Here is a 16,997-nt window from a genome sequence, read left to right on the forward strand (position 1 = left end):
TAATCTCGATATTCTATTGGTGGAATTGTCATCCATCGACGTCCGTGAGAAAATAGTGCTTCGTGATTGGTTCAGTTGAATTTCAATCACAAAGACAGCTCAGGGCGATTGGTCGGCATAGCCGTCCTTCAACGGCCTATTGTCCGTGGATTGGTGCAGCAGCACGGGCGGAATCGTCCATGGGCTCGCTCTTGAAGGCTCACGGAGAGCGAATGTCGTCATGAGCGGTGGGTAGGAATTAAAACATTGGTGTTTATATTACATTGTACTTCGTAAAACATTATATCTGTATTGAACAAAAACGCGATGAACATTATGTGTTATGAATAAGTATGTTCGAGGTTGACGGGGCTTTATGCAAACCAAAGAAGCAATGCACTTCCGGAAAAGGGCTGCCTTTTTCTGTAACGTTATCAAAGAGAGTTTGACTTGCTAGCTGCGCGTTAGCTAGCCAAATATGCTAGCTATGTAGCTGGTCCTTACAGTGGCTTGTTTTTAGTTCCAGCCCCAGCCGTGTATCTCCACCTCTCATCCGTTCCACAATGAAATATAAAGTTATATGAATGTTGCAGTTGAATTAATGTTCCCACCCTGCGCAGTTTATCAGTAGAAACTAAGCTGCACGGAGATCAAATCTGCTAAAGCTAGCTGCTAGCTACTTCAGCAGCCAGCCGCTGGTTAGTAAGAAATGCTAGCTAACGTTAGCTGGTTGTCCACAGCAAAGACTAGTAGCAAACCAACTATGTGTTTGATGGCGGCGCTATTTTCAGGCCGCGCTCAACCTGGATTTTTTTTCTATCCGTGCATTACTGGCAGGGCTTAAAGACACACTCACATAACTGGCCGTGGTTGGAGCTGAACCCCCTTTTGCAGTTGTGAAAATGCAGAAGCAGTTTGCATTTTTGTGCACAGTGTCTCTAGCTGCTGACTTATTGTACCAGCTCTGCAAGCACACATCCACGTTGATATTTCCCAGAAAGTGTCTCAGCCAAGTGGCTCAGCAGACTGAGGAACCTTGTTGAAAGTTCATTGATTTGACAGTGAAGTCAAGCCATCCACCATCCATAGCTGTATTTACAGTAGAGCTTTCACTAACTGAGCCAGCTAGCCCCACCAGAGGAACCAGCTCCTGTTTAGTCTACTGCTCAACAGATGCAACATAGTTTAAGTTCCCTGTTTTTTGTCTGTCAGGGTAAAGTTCAGTGTTGCCAGATGAGGCGGAAGAAATAAACAACTCATTATGTGTAAAGAGGCTTTGCTGTTCAGACATGACTTCAAAACAAGCAACTCATTTTTCTGTTGAGAATGACGCATGTTTGAGCATATTTATCATAAACCCCTGCTTTAGCGTTGATCAGTAAAAACATGAAATTAGCAACTTTTGCAGTTCCAGTACATCCTAGCTAAATCAGTGAATATGTTGTTTAAACGGATGTAGTCAGGTTATAGTATTCCCTCGACAGCTTATGCATTTCCTGCTAGTGTGGCTTGTTGCCAAAACACCGGTCATTGACTGTGGCTTTCACTTGATTATGTGTCACCTGCTGTTTGATTCCATACAGCTGCTGTTTGATTGCAAGTGGTGTTTCTCTGCCAGCCAACATGGCCCTGAGCTGCTGCAGTCAAATACTCTGAATACTAATATCTCAGTGTTTTGTCTATGTTCATAAACAGGGACAGATGTGGAACCAAACCTAAAAATACCCCCAAGCTCTACTGCTACATAAAATCACAGATGAAACCCTGTATCTCATAGGGATGCGGCAGTTGGAAACGCTTCAACAGATGCAGATTGCCAGTTTTTATTTTAGAAGATTGTCCGTTACTGATGCACTCAAATATGTTTCAGGATTTTTTTTCTTTAAACCTGTGATTGATGTCTTTTGTAGAGAAGCTGTAATGCAGTTCAAGCAAAAATAGCTTAGAGGGATAGGTCACCCAGTGTAAAACATAGCATATATCTTGTACCACTTACCCTGGAGTGGTTCTGTTTGACAGTAGCAGTCTCAGCCTCTTTTGGCCGTTAGTCAGCTTTACTTGGTACCCAAGATTTACCCTGCTCTTTAAACTATTAGGCAGTCTGCCCTAAGTGTTCTTATGCTGACTTTCGTAATGGAAATGCAATGTATTCAATAAATTTTGTGTCTTTTCCTCACAACGCATTTGAATGCAGTCCAATAGTGCATTTCTTTGCTTACAGCTCCTGAATGGTCGCCAGTAGCCTGATGGTTGTTTGTGCTCAAAGCTTCCCAGGGCAGATGATAACAGCTTTCATGACCAGTCGGATAACTTGATGAAAAACGGCTTTCTAGATGCTTTCAAAATAGGATGTCAGTTATTTGACCTGTGCTTCTTTAGAAAATTCAAAGTCTGCACATTCTTTTAAAAAGCAGAAGTCTGACTGTCGCTGAAACTGCAGCATTTAAATGTTCTTCTGTACTTGCTGCTAAAAATGTGATCTTTAGCTTACCTCATGTTATTTTTACTGGAGCATCACTGAACATGAACAGAATTATGGAAAAAAGAGACCAGTTAGCTGCTACCTACAATACTAAATTAAACAGGATTTCATATTGACCAGTTAACAATTAAGGACAGTGCATTCAGTGGTCAGTTACGTTCTCATATGGCCAACAGAGACATAAATGCTGTGTTAAAGGTGAAGAAAACATTTTCATGTCCCGCCACCATGGTACATGGTATGTGGGACATTATGTCATGGTGACGTCTGTCTGTCTGTAGACACATTCTTGTGAACACAGTAACTCCAGATCAATACATTACAGAAACTTCATTCTTACACCACTGCCTCCCCCTAGACTAGATGATCTGATTAGATTTTGGAGCACTGTGCTGCATACATTTGCAAATGAATGAGGAAAAACAGATTTTCTTGAAACTATCATAACTCCTTAATGCTTTAAGACAGTGGTTCTCAACCTTTTTGGCTTGTGACCCTTTAAAACGTGATGCCAATTTGTGGACCTGTCACAGGCTGCATATGCAGAGCGGTCAGCCAAAGAATTTCCCTTTTCAGGTTGTTTCATTTGATTAATTATCAAAGAAGTATTTTACAGGGAAAAAGCAAAAATTAGAGAAAAATCTGAAAAATGATGATAACAAATTTGTATAGTAGAACTATGTTTAGTTTCCCATCCCATAAAACATCTCGCGGCCCCCTAAAATTATCTTGCGACGTCCTGGGGGGTCCTGACCCCCAGGTTGAGAACCACTGCTTTAAGATACAGAGTTCATATTAATACCACCCATGTGTTATGCAAGAACAGATGTGTTGACATAGAAATATTTGCCAATTAATGCATTAATTAGCTTGATGAATTACCTCATTATCATAACTGGTTATGTTTAGTTTATCATGGTGATTAGGGCGGGACATTTGGCAGCTCAAGTGCCTCAAGTGGTTTATTTGTGTTTTACTTATATCCGCTTTGTAGGTAAGTTCTGTGATGCCCTTGAACAAGACCAGCCAGTGAAAATATATGCTGCCACCTATATCTGACTCTCCTGTGTGTGTGTGTGTGTGTGTTTTCCAGAACAACAGGACAGTATGGCCACCACTGTTGCTGTCAGTCCCAGCGAATACCTACAGCCTTCCACCACTTCCACACAAGTGAGTCACAGCCAGATGCTGAGTGCCTGTACTCTCTGAACTCTGGTTTTTCCTCTTGTGCCAAGATCACGCTTAATCCGTAACGCATGCATGTTGCTGCAGACTGGTAGAGAGCCCGATATGAATGAACTCCTTTTACAGTCTGTGCATACCTGAGTTTGGTTAGAATGAGTGGATGGGTGTGGATTGTTTTTTTTTTGTTTCTATGTGTTTTTTTCCAACCTGGGTGATGGCTCAGGGTATTAGAAAGTGCAATAAAATAGAAGGAAAAAAAGACATTTTTGTAAAATGCTTTGACCTTTTCCTGAAGCCTGAGGATCACAGATATTTCCGGAGTGGTGCACTCAAACTATAAAGGTGAAAAGTCACAACTGGTCCTGCACTTGTTTGACATTGTTTATGTTTTTAGTTATACAAGCCAAGACTTGCGTAACTACGAGCTATCTGGCTGCCTGGCTGTCTGTCTCTATCTGTTTTATCTATTTTGTTTATCTTGATCTTTGCTCTCTCTATCTCACCTTATCTCTCTCTCTGTAAGTGCTAAACTGGTTCTGCTTATACTGGTTTTAATTGCAGATCCTAAAGACACAGTTGCCTGCTGTATCAGAGTTGTTGTTAGTGTGCCCCTGCCTCTGACTCTGTTTCTCCCTCCAGGACTCCCAGCCCTCTCCTCTGGCCCTGCTGGCCGCCACCTGCAGTAAGATCGGCCCTCCTGCAGCTCAGGCTCCTGTCACCGCTCCTCCAACCCAGCCGCAGCCTCGCAGGCTCCTCCCCATCAAACCGGCCCCCATTGCCCCCGCTCCGCCCAAAAACCTGGGCTTCCTGTCAGCCAAGGGCAATGTGATCCAGCTCCCCGCCGGCCTGGGCCAGGCCGCCAGCCCCGGCAGCCCCATCGTGCTCACCATCCAGAGCCCGGCCCGCACCAATACCTCAGCCCCCGCCAACATCCAGTACCAGGTGGTGCCCCAGATCCAGGGCGCCCAGACCATCCAGGTGATGCCGCAGGGAGGCCAGATCCAGCTCATACCGGGCACCAACCAGGCCATCATCACCACTCCCATGACCATGCCGGCCCCGGCGGCCGCCACCGCCCCGGTCACGCCGCAGAAGACCGTTGCCATCAAGCCCTCCCCCAGGTCGCGGAAGCCCAACAACGCTGCTTCCAACATGGTGCAGCTCCCCAGCGGGCTCACGCTGCCGCTCAACGTGGCTACGGGAGAGGTGGGCGGGGCCCAGATCATCACGGAGACGGCAGCAGCCCCTCCCACTCCGGGGAAGGGACGAAGAGGGAGGAAGAAGAAGGTAGTTTTGGCTGCCCAACCTCCGCCTCTCCCCCCGCAGCCCGCCTCCCCTCCCCCAGAGCAGATGGAGACCATACTGATAGAAGCTGCTGACAATATTATTCAGGTACGTCTGGCCTCTCTGTTAAAGTCAGTGAAACCGCATTTTAAGAGCATCTTGCTTCCTTCATCCTGTTTCAACATCCTGTTGAAACAGGATGTTGGGGCGGGACATAACACAGGGAGGAAGCATTCAAGTGTAAGCCAATGGGAGATCAGTTAGGGAGAGAAACGCAGTTTTATTTAATGGGAGGGGCGATTGTTCAAAAATGTGTGATTTTTATTGGTTGGAGTTTTTATATCGCTCCTTGGTGCAGCATGAAGTCACCACTAAAGACTTTACACTTTCCAGGAAGTAAAAGTAATGAGATTTTGATTTTGAAATACAATAAAAACAATAAAAAAATGTTTTTGCGTGTATGGTGTGATAGAATGAGCTAAAAAGGCGAAAAAGTCATTCTTGATTTCAGTGTGACGTTAAGGCGGAAATGCACTGGAAGCATCAGAGGCAAACGTTTTCAAACACACCAGTTATTTTCAATGGACCAAACCGCACTACAAGCATCAAGTGGTGTTTCAAACTATCTTCACGTCTGCTTTTGACTTGGGTTTATAGGTTTTGTTTGTCAGGTTTCTTGAGCCGCAGTGACCTATTTCTGGGCCAGATGACTAATTTAGCTAGTAGCATACCATTGTTCAGATATATAGGCTAGATTAAATAAGAACACGGTATTGGCTAGTTATTCTACTATCTGGTCTCCAAATTTAAGAAGCCGACTGTAGAACAGGTCGTGGAGCATCTGTTTCATCACTCTCAAGAAACTATGAAAGTAATGTTACCTGTTGAGGTGGTGAAGTGCTGATGCCAATATTGCTGACACTTCAAGTCACCTGCCTGCAGTGTGCCAAGAAGCATCGAATTAGGACCTTAAAATTATGTCCATCGGGTATCTCATCCAGTGCGTTTGGGCCTCTACTCTGTGGAAGTGTACATTGAATTAACACCAGACAAGTGATACTAAATCTCACAGTAAGCTAGCTAAGAAGACCAGAGACCCAACAGAAACATCTTGTGAAGAGGTGATATATCACCATGCAAAATACTGTAATAATAATACTGCTTTGGGATTTGCTTTTTTGGCTTGGCACCATCCTCCATCGTAGAGCAGCTGAAAATGCGAGTGGGTGGGAATTGTTTCCAAAACTGAACGGGCCTGAAAGTGAGTTTTGAAAGCCAGAAATCTCAGCAGCTGGCCAAGTAATCATTAAATCACAACCCTGTGAACCCCTTGCAGATACATTGTCGTCATTTTGTGCTATGGGACAGGAAAAATATGACTTCATTAGCCTTTGTAATTGAGCAAAATAAACTTGGCAGCAAAACTTCATCAATAGTTAAAATTATTTGGGGGCATTTTGCCTTTTATTTGATAGTTCAGAGTGGAGAGAGACAGGAAAGATTGTGGGATGACATGCGACAAAGGTCCCAGACTGGAATCAAACCCAGGATGTTGTGTAATTTCCCACCCAGTCCAGCTGAGTGAGAATGTGATATATCCCATGTTATATCCCATATAAACTCACTAACTTGTGGTGGCAGGGTGGCCTAGTGGTTAGAGAGACAGTCACTGAAATATCACAGGGTTTGTTCCTCCTCAACAGCAACCGTGTCCATTAGCAGCGATGAGCCCGACACACTGAACCCTGCCTTCTCATTCACTGTCACATCAGTCTGGATCAGAGCGTCGGCCACATGCCTAAAGCACGAACATTAAAATGTAATTTTCTCCCCTGTTTGTGTTTGCAGGCGGGTAACAACCTGCTGATCGTGCAGAGCCCGGGGCAGCCAGCGGTGGTGCAGCAGGTCCAGCTGGTTCAGTCTAAACAGGACTCTCAGGTGGTTCAGATCCCCCAGCAGGCCCTGAAGGTGGTGCAGGCTGCCTCCGCCACGCTGCCCCCCGTCCCACAGAGACAGTCAGCGCCCCCAAGCCTGCAGGTCACCCCGGACACAACACAAACACAGGTATGCATTCAGACACTCACATATAACCACACACCACACTTCCAAAAATCCATGTTAAAACGTAGATGAGGTGACGTCACATTCAGATATTTCCAGCAGCTACAATGGTGTTTGATATCAGAAAATGCTTCAGGATCTAAAACATCAGCGGTAAACGTTAGGTTTTGTTGTCAGTCCCTCAGAATCAAAGAGCGAGGGCTTCTTTCTAGAGCCGCCATTTTGCACCAAGAGACGTTCAACAATCATACAGGGAGAAATCCATCGTAGAAGAGGAGAGAGACCAATTTCTCCACCCACAGGAGCAGAAAATAGAATGCAATGCAGCTACAAGACATGTTATTCTAAAACCACTGAAGCTTATTGCTGAAATAAAGCTCTGACTTCAAAAATCAGTTTGGCTAACCGAGGTTTGTCTCCTCAGATCCTGATCAAAACGCCGTCGGGGGAGTGGCAGACCGTTCAGCTCCAGGAGACGGTCTCCACGACAACGACCCCCACCACTTCGATCGTCACCCCCACCTCACCGATGGCCGGCACCAAGAGGACGCTGGCGGGGGGGCGGAAGGAGAGGACTCTGGCAAAAATCGCGCCGGCGGGGGGGATGATTGCGTTGAATCCGGCGCAGCTCTCCTCGACGGCCCAGGCGGTGCAGACGATCAACATCAACGGGGTCCAAGTGCAGGGAGTTCCTGTCACCATCACCAACGCAGGGGGTGAGTCGGTGTTAGTTTGTGTGTTTCCAAGTTTACTATGTGTGTAAAAAGGAAAGTGTAAAAGGAAAGGGATTAAAACCAGGGTTTGACCGATATTGGTTTTTGAAGACCGGTACTGATATTTCTGTATTGAAGCTGTCGAGCAGTATGGTCACAGTATGTTGTCAAGTGCAGCTCTAGTGTGCATAAGTCATGATTTTATCGAGTCATCAGCCTGTTGTCAGTTCATCACCATGGTCAGTTTGCAGACATACTGATAACTAGTTTCCCAGTTACATACTGACATTTGGCACTGGGACAACACAACCTCATGTACAGTGCAAGTCAGGGTTCCTGCAAAGGGCTGGAAAAGTATTACACAAAAGTTTAGAATTAATTATCTTCAACCCTAATCCTAACCCTCCCTCTCCTGTGTTACTGCTTTTATACAACAGTTATGTAAACAAAGCTATTTATCAAGGAATGGTAGGAATGGTTTGAGACACCAGATTATGATTTTTTGTCTGTTATTTTGTCTCCGCCAACAAAGACAGTTCCTTCATGAGTCCCTCAGGTTCCCTCAGCACTCATGGAATGCATCCTGTCCAATCAAATTACTCGACTGGAACTAACTGTTGTACAAGAGTGTATAAAAACTAAAATATTTAACCCACTGTCATTGTGGAAGTTATGTTATTTGTTGTAGTTGTGAAGAAGCTACAGAGTGATATGGCCAATTTGACAGTTACACTGCTCACTGTCACTGTCAGCACACATCAGTGAGCACCATCCAAAATCTTCAAATACAGTCAACAAGTCAAGGACTGGAGTATTGATATAGAGCAGGGGTTCTCATCGTGGGGTCCGGGGACCACCAGGGGTCCTTGAGAGGGTTCCAGGGGGTCCCCAGCAAATTGATGAATTATTAAACTTCAGCATTATTTCATTTACAAGAAGTTAACACAATTGGAGAATATAGAAGAAATGTAAACTATTTTGATCATAGTTTCTCTGTTATCTCTCTACCTACAATACAGATAGTCATGGAATTCTGGACAAAATCATATCTAACAATAAAAATATACTCAGACTTGGGTCAAATGAGGGTCCGCAGGGCCTAATGTGTACTACATTAGGGGTCCTTGATATGAAAAAGGTTGGGAATCACTGAATTAGGATGTGTAGGAGCCCTACAGTGTCTCTTACAGTGTGTCTGTCTGTCTCTGTGTTTGCCAGGCCAGCAGCACCTAACGGTGCAGACGATGCAGGGCGGAGGGCTGCAGCTGGCGGCTCCGCAGGGCCAGCCGGCCGTCCAGGTGGACCAGACGCTCACCCTGGAGCTGCCCAGCCAGCCGGGGGAGAAGAAGCGCCGCATGGCATGCACCTGCCCCAACTGTAAAGACGCAGACAAGAGGCAAGTGTGCTTGCACCGGAGCTGGGGTCCCAAGGGTGCCAGGGGAGGTCCAGTGGGTGCCTGTTCAGAACTCTAGGAATTGATGAAGATGTTAAAGACCCCGTGAAGTGACATGGAGAGCGTGATTTGCTCCCGTGTGTTGACGTATTTCCAAATGAAACAGTGAAGGCAGTTAGGGTGGGAAGCATCAGTGGGAGGGGCTTATTTGAATATTAATGAGATATTGAGGAAGTGGGCAGGTCAACATCAAATCGGTTCAGTGTCAAACACAGTCTCCATTCGGTTATGGAGGAATATTCTCCATCACCCGTCTGGGAAAAGAGTTTTAGGTGAAGCAGCCAAAAACAAAAACACTCCTTCGACCATGTTGCAGCTGAACTGAGCTGCATGCTGGGAAAAAAAGTAGCGGGGGTGGGGGGAATAATTCCAACGGTTATCAGAATTTCATAAGGTGAAATTTTTGTATCCGCCCCTAAGTGCGGAAAGAGGCTGTCTCTTAATGTTGATATAAAATCAACATTTTTTGGCCTGTATTGGTGAATAGGTGTATATTAAGTCCAGCTACACTGGCGAAAAGGTAAAAAAAAGTTTCATTTCATGGGGTCTTTAATGTAGCAATAAAACCTAAAAGGGCATTTTTTTTTACTGTGATTATGGGTAATGATGGACGTGAAATAGGTACGAGGTAAAACGGACGTTGAAAATTAACTTCACCTACCAAGTAAAAAATTTACTGGCCAAAATAATTAATATGCATTTTATGTATATTAATTATTTTATGGTATATGTATATTATATATAGAATCAGGTGCTGTGTGAAACATTCAATAAAGAGACAAGAGCAGGTGAAGATGTGGAGATATGATGTCAGTTACCCCTGTGCAGAGTTATGCAGGTTCAATGAACTTTCCTATATTATAACACAATCAATCTTGTATGAATTAATAATGTGTTGTATGGAATTATATTAAATTTGTATACAACTATATGCTACCTCAATGAACAACCAAAATATAATAAAAAAATTATCATAAAAAAAATAGACAAGAGCCGATGAAACGTTCTCATTTACATATAGAGTGGATCTTTTTCTCTTTGTCTTCAGTTCTTCTTGTTGGTGGCCTCACACCTGCTATGTGACGCCACATGGGAATAATGTTTCAAGTTTCAGCTGACGTTCGGCTAATTAACCATCCAGACAGCAGAGAAACACAAGTTTAGACGCTACTGCTTTGTGTAGAAGAGCGTAACAGGCAGCCAATCAGGAGCCTGTTTGATACAGAGACTTTGCTTTGCTTTGACTTGATTGGCTCACGGTCAGAGAGAGTTTAAGTTTGAGAACAGGCAAAGACTGTATATAACTGAGGTGTTCAAATGTTATCATCTCAAAAAGTTACTGGTCATTGTAACAGGTGAGGCTTATTGATTTATCCACCAAAGACAAATTTTACCAGCATTTGGTGCTTGGCGGGTGATAATTTCGGACCTTGCTCTGTAATCACAGTAAAGAAAATCCACAAAGGTTTCACGGCTTTTATTCAACGGTTACCAGAGTGTACTGAATTAAACCTTTTCTTCAAAGTAGTACACACACGTAAGATTAAAAACAGGAGAGAGAAAAAGATCACTAATTGGCTCCCTGGCTACTACAAGAGTTACCAGTTACTGTGGAAGTCCATTCATCTTCTACAGCTCGATTAACATTGGCCATCGAAAAATAGCACAGTGATGTGGTTTCTTGCGGTTACAGATTTATTATCCAAATTTTCTGTCAGTGTTGAATGGTTGTAGAGCTCGGGTGTAACGGCTGTTGAGTTAGAGGGAAGTTTATTTTTTTATTAGATACCCGCTGTAAAACATTTTGAGATCGTTCTTTACTGAATAAAAGCAGATTTTATTCAATAAAGAATGTCAGGTATTTTCTGTTCTAAATGTTGTACATGCCATTGGCTTTTCTAGAAAGAATCAGTCCATGTTCAAATCATTTTCTCAGTAAACGTGCACAGAAAAATTGTGAAAATCAGAGAAGCTTTTTCATACCCTTTCATGCATTTCATACCCTTTCATGCATTAGTGTATATCGATACCAAAACTTACTGTGTGTCTTACTCTGTGTGTGTGTGTGCGCACTGCAGGCCCGGTGAGGTGGGGAAGAGGAAGCACATCTGCCACATCCCCGGCTGTGAGAAGACGTTCAGGAAAACGTCTCTGCTCAGAGCGCACGTCCGGCTGCACACCGGAGAGAGGCCCTTCGTCTGCAACTGGGTCTTCTGCGGGAAACGCTTCACACGCAGCGACGAGCTGCAGCGGCACGCCAGGACACATACAGGTCCGTCTGCCGCAGACACACACAGGCATACATCGAAAAGACACATCGAGATTCATGCTACTAAACAAAATGATAAATAGCATAAAGTTCAAACAAATTAGGGTAAGAGTAATAAGTACATTAAAGCTGACATGCAAGATTTTTATGTAAAAACACACCCATCTTCTCAGCCTAAATAACAAAGTGGGCTTCAACAGAGATGAGTGTCCTATCTGCACTAATTGAGACGCTGTAGATTCACAGTATTTGCCCATATTAAATCCTGGTGTCAGTACGGACACTCCTCCACCCACAGGAAGCGTTCTCCTCTCTCGTCTCTTTGGTTTCCTTCATGCATCACAGACCGGCCGGCTGGTAAACATGAGCGAGCTGTAGGACGTTTACTGACAAACGGACAAAGTCGCCTAATGCAGTTCTTGGTTGATAAAGTGATGACATTTTTATAGACTGGATCCTCTAGATTTTAGAGATATTGAATCATTAACTATTGAATGATTTCCCCCTAAAAATGGATGTCAATCATACTCTAACTCACTGTAAAATAATAGCTGCCAAATATACAAATATCAAGGCACATGTGTGCGTGTCTGTAACTTGAACATGTATCCACAGGGGATTTTCGGGGCACAACATACAGCATGACAAATCAATACCTATCATTAGGGCTGCGCAATTAACGCTGTATAATTGTGTATATTGTAATTTTGGTTTCAGCAAATCATAATTCAAATATTAGTACATCGGCAAGTGCGGACAAATAATTTCTCAGATCTTCATGACTAATAATTTGGATTTAATAATCTTTATCACAATATCTAGCAACATACTCAGAAGGATCATTTCAGATGTAAATGCTGTTGTGTATTAGACAGCATAACAGATTGTGAAAAAAGGTGATCCCAGCAGGTGAAATACTGCTTACCATAACATGAGTTTGCCAGGAAATATCCTGGGATTTTCAAAAGATATTTTTCTGGAAAAGTTCATTTGAAAACTTTTGGTGACCTACGATTAAAATCATCATCCCATCGTTTTGTTTTTCCCCCACAGGAGACAAGCGCTTCGAGTGCAACCAGTGTCAGAAACGCTTCATGAGGAGCGACCACCTGACGAAGCATTACAAAACTCACATAAACACCAAGAACTTGTGAGCGGACTGTATACTGAGCGTATACACAGACACACCCTCATGAACCAGACTGCACAGAGGGGGGGCAGGGGAGACCATACCAAGGGAGTGTCTGTCTCTTGTCCCATAATGGGAAATACTCCAAAAAAAAAAAGACCGCATATCCCCTCTCACTCCTCTCGGACGCTGCGTGTACAAACGAATCCCTCCTGACGGACTTCAAACTGTTCCAGCAAATTTATTATTAATAATATTTTGTTCGTTTTTTTTCCCTCTGACTGCCGGCCAGCTCCGCTACGTAGGCTGAACGCGTAGGACGGCGAGACGGGCGAGGTTTAAGACATTTGAGGCGCAGACGCTCGGCTCTGCTTACTTACTCATGGACTTCGCTGGGGGAAGAATGTACGCAGAGTTATTCAGACAGAAAACACCCAAGCCCACAGGACTCCAGTCACAGATTCTCCTTTGTTTTTCTTCCCCCAACTCCTGCTTTGCTTTACTTACTCAAGGCTTTGTTGTTTTCTTGTCATGGAACATCAGGGGCTCAAGCACCGTGGTTAAAAAGAAGAAGTAAAATTGAAACCCTTATTTAAAGCCATTTTCTGTAAATTTAACAGATTTTTCTTTTACCTCAGTGGAATGGTAATTTTTGTCATTTTGTTTGCTCTCAGTTACGCTGTTTGTGTTTCAGCGTGAGTCTCTCGGCCGATCTAAAACCTGTATGTCCAAAAACCCGGGGACCATTACATGAAACCCATATGAGACTCTTGAAAACCTCTCGAAGTTTACATTGGCTATATATATTTTTTTAAATGTGTGTGTATATGCATACCACCATACGTAATAATAATAATGATAATAAACTTTATTTATGTAGCGCTTTTTCAAACAACCGTTACAAAGTGCTTTACAAAACAAATATAAGAATAATTACAATAAAAAGTGGAATAAAAAAGTGAACGGACACAAAATTAAAACACAAAATAAAAACAGGATTAAATTACAACAGAGATAAAAACGGGACATAAACAGAACATTATAAAAAGGCTTTCCTTTACAAGTAAGCTGTGAGAAGGGATTTAAAAGATGATATTTATCTGGCTGGCTCTGACAGCAAAGGCCTTTAATTACAAGCCGAGTCGAGGGTTAAGAGGTGTGATATGTAGCTGGGGGCCAGACCCCGCTGTGCCTTAAAAGTTATCAGTAAAATCTTAAAATCAATTCTAAAACTAACAGGAAACCAGTATAGAGCTGCTACAATGAGGGCGACATGATCCCGACTTCTTGATCTGGTTCAGAGCCTCGCTGCTGCATTTTGGAACTCTGACTCAAACAGGAACAGAGGGAATTACAATATACGAGATGAAGGTATGGATAACTTTTTCAAGATCAGCAAAGGATGAAAAGCCTTCCTTTTTTTTTTTTTGAACATTTTATTTTTAATTTATTGACTTTTTTTGCTTCCTTCAGTTTTTTTTTTTTTAACTGAAGGGAGCAAGTCTGAACAACCCTCTTAACCTGATCATTAAAGCAGAGCTCTGAATCAGATATCACACCCAAATTCTTGGCTACAGGCTTAACATTGGATGGTTGGATAGCTGTCAAATATTATATGGAGGAAATATTGGGACATCCAGCGGTTTTTGGGTATATCTCTGTGGCAACAGTGAAAATGAATATTATGGTTATGGATGATCCCGCCAAGCCGAAGCATATAAATGGAGAATAATAGAGGGCCTAGGATTGACCCCTGTGGAACACCATATTTGGGAAGAGCTTTAGAAGAAGTGGCAGTTACCTAATACAACAGAGAAGGTTCTATTCAGAAGGTAAGATTTAAACCAATTGAAAGCTATGTCAGTGACCCCCTACCCGATTTTCCAGGTGATCAAGCAATATGTTGTGATCAGTCGTGTCAAAGGCTGGGCTAAGATCAAGGAGAAGCAGGAAGGAACAGTCGCCTCTAGGGGCAACAAGGAGGAGTTCGGTAGTAAGCCTCAGGTGAGCAGTTTCTCTCTGCTGTGGACTCTAAAGCCTGACTGAAATGTTTCAAAAATATTGTTACTTTTCATGAAATATACTACCTGAGAGGAGACAACCTTTTCTAGTACCTTGGCTAAAAATGGCAGTCTGGAGATAGCTCTGTAATTGTTGAGAGCAAAGCGATACAGGTTAGTGTTTTTTCAGTAGAGGTTGGACAACAGCATGTTTGAAGGAAGAATGGCTATATCAGAAGTCAGTGAGCTATTTATTGAAAGATAGATGAAAGGTTTGTGCCAATGTCACCAGTGACCTCTTTGAGCAGTTTGATCTGGATGATATCCAAGAAGCCTGATGAGGATTTCATGTGTGAAATGACGTCTGCTAGGGTCTCGACGAGAATTTGCCCAAAACCGCTAAAAGATACAGGGCGACGTGGGGTAGGGGGGGGGGGTAATGTTAGGCGTTACCTAATATTCTCCACCTCACCAGAGAAGCTCTTTCTGGGGAAGCCTCAGTAGTTTTCTGTGTTGAGGAGGGAGACAGATCTGAATCGAAAACCCTGAAGAGAGTCCAAATGTCAGAGGACTGTGCTGCTCTTGCATCCTTGACTGCTTCCTTATATGGATTTACATGTACAGTGCGTGCTACATGGGCCTTCATATTATGCTTTATGTCTCTCAGAAGTCCTATTTGTTTGGAAACCAGGGATTATTTTAGAGGCGGTGGTTCTGGGACGCCAGAATTCACTCTTGAGTCTTCTGTAGGTGCTGAGGATGCAAGTCATCAGTGACGGGAGCAGCCCACTTGATCGCCCCATGACACCCGCTGTCACCCGCTGCCCTTTCCTCTTGACACCCAAGCCAGGTTTTTACATAGGTGCTCGCCCAACTGTGACAGCACAAGGGTACGCTTACATCAGATCCTGTGTACTGGTAAATGTAAACAATTTCCAGAGTAACAATGTTCTGCTTGACAGTATAGTTTTGATTTGGTGATTTGTAGCCTATGCATTGCTGTGTATATGATTCGATTTCCAAATACTGGCCTGACTTGACAATCATGTCACGAGATACAAAAAAAAAACAACATCAAAAGCTTTCTCAGGCCTACGATCAGTTACTTTGTACATATTTCCGGCTATGTAATAGCTTTAATTTTGAATTAACACTTGAGAAGTTTGATTTGTATTGATATACAGATGACCAGCATTAGGCCTACTGTACAGTATTCACACAAGTTACTTAATGTCATTTGCTTTACAGAAAACATATTGTTGCTCATATTGTTTTTGGATATAATGAAGTCGTACTGACCTTTCTCTAACAGCTCATCTACATTTTTAAATCTGATCTTGTATGGGAGTTACTTTCATTAAAGAAATACACCGACTTATTGGCAAATAAGCTCTTTGGTCAAATTAGCATAGGGAGAGAAGACGATTGGTAGCAGTTTCACCTCTGTGTGTCTGCTGTTTATTTAGTTTTCACTTTGGTGTGTGTTAATGCTTTGGCATACTGTATGTTTAATGGATGGTGCAGCCTGGCTAAACATTATCAAAAGCACCACAGTGCACTAAATCCCAAGCAAACACAGCTTAAACTGCTGCCAGTCTCACCGCACAATGGTGACTTGATCAAAGAGCTTAGTCAAGTCGGATTTATTTATAAAGCACTTTTAGCAAGCTTTCCTCACAAAGTGCTTCACAGGGCAACAAAGGACATAAAGCTTATGTACCCAATAGTCAGTGTATTCCTTCAAGAATGTCTCTGGAGACCTGAGAGGCCACTGGGATGGATAGAAAGAGCCTGCTCATATTTATGTTTGTATTCTATGTCTGAATATGTATATACAGTGTGTGTCTGGTAGACACAGTAAATGTAGGATAAAAAAACAAGTTACACTGCCTAGTATTGTGGCTGGCGTGGCCGGACCTGAAGGAAGTGGACTTTGTACAGTGTGTAAGGAATAAAATATAATGTGACATTGTATAGCTTCATTCCTGCTTTGTACAAGACTTCTAGATTATCTCTTTTCTATTGAATTAAAGATGCCTTAGACAGCTGCACCCAGTATTTAAAGAATTTTGTCTGTCTAATTCCAGGTAACGACATTTGTAGAATTCCTTTTGTGTTTTTAGCTTATGTTACATGCTAATGTAATGTGCACTGACAAAATCCCAGGTTCCAAATTTGTAATTTTTAATTTTAATTGTATTTAAATATGATGAGGTTCCCAAATTGAGAAATTTATATTGCTCGGTTTCTGTGAATGAAATGCTTCTCCCTGTCCAAGCCCTTATTCCTCATAATGTTCTACAGCCAGTCCTGTGCTCCTTTCATATCAGGAGAACCCAGAGATCCAGCAATTAATTTTATAACTTGTATTAAGGTGCTTATTACAGAGAGCTTGCTCCTTTTCTACAGTCACCCCCTCAATAAAGAAATCAAACCATTTTG

General features: G+C 42.9%; 1 protein-coding gene across 1 annotated transcript; it reads left to right on the forward strand.

Moving 5' to 3' along the window:
* The first annotated feature begins 185 nt into the window (after positions 1-185).
* On the forward strand, positions 186-14,929 carry sp2 (sp2 transcription factor). Its single transcript, XM_071909016.2, has 8 exons — positions 186-227; positions 3,555-3,631; positions 4,286-5,038; positions 6,779-6,994; positions 7,416-7,707; positions 8,923-9,100; positions 11,236-11,429; positions 12,480-14,929. Exons 1-8 carry the CDS (start codon positions 221-223, stop codon positions 12,578-12,580), a joined length of 1,818 nt encoding a protein of 605 aa, XP_071765117.1. The 5' UTR covers positions 186-220; the 3' UTR covers positions 12,581-14,929.
* The last annotated feature ends 2,068 nt before the right edge of the window (positions 14,930-16,997 follow it).

Source organism: Centroberyx gerrardi, chromosome 3 (genome assembly GCF_048128805.1).
Source record: "Centroberyx gerrardi isolate f3 chromosome 3, fCenGer3.hap1.cur.20231027, whole genome shotgun sequence".
Taxonomy (NCBI): domain Eukaryota; kingdom Metazoa; phylum Chordata; class Actinopteri; order Beryciformes; family Berycidae; genus Centroberyx; species Centroberyx gerrardi.

What these genes read in the sequence shown, in the direction of transcription:
- sp2 (XM_071909016.2), top strand. An exon ending in CTTCCACCACTTCCACACAA is followed by an intron (nt 3,632 to 4,285) that starts GTGAGTCACAGC and finishes TTCTCCCTCCAG; the next exon opens with GACTCCCAGCCCTCTCCTCT. An exon ending in TGTAAAGACGCAGACAAGAG is followed by an intron (nt 9,101 to 11,235) that starts GCAAGTGTGCTT and finishes TGCGCACTGCAG; the next exon opens with GCCCGGTGAGGTGGGGAAGA.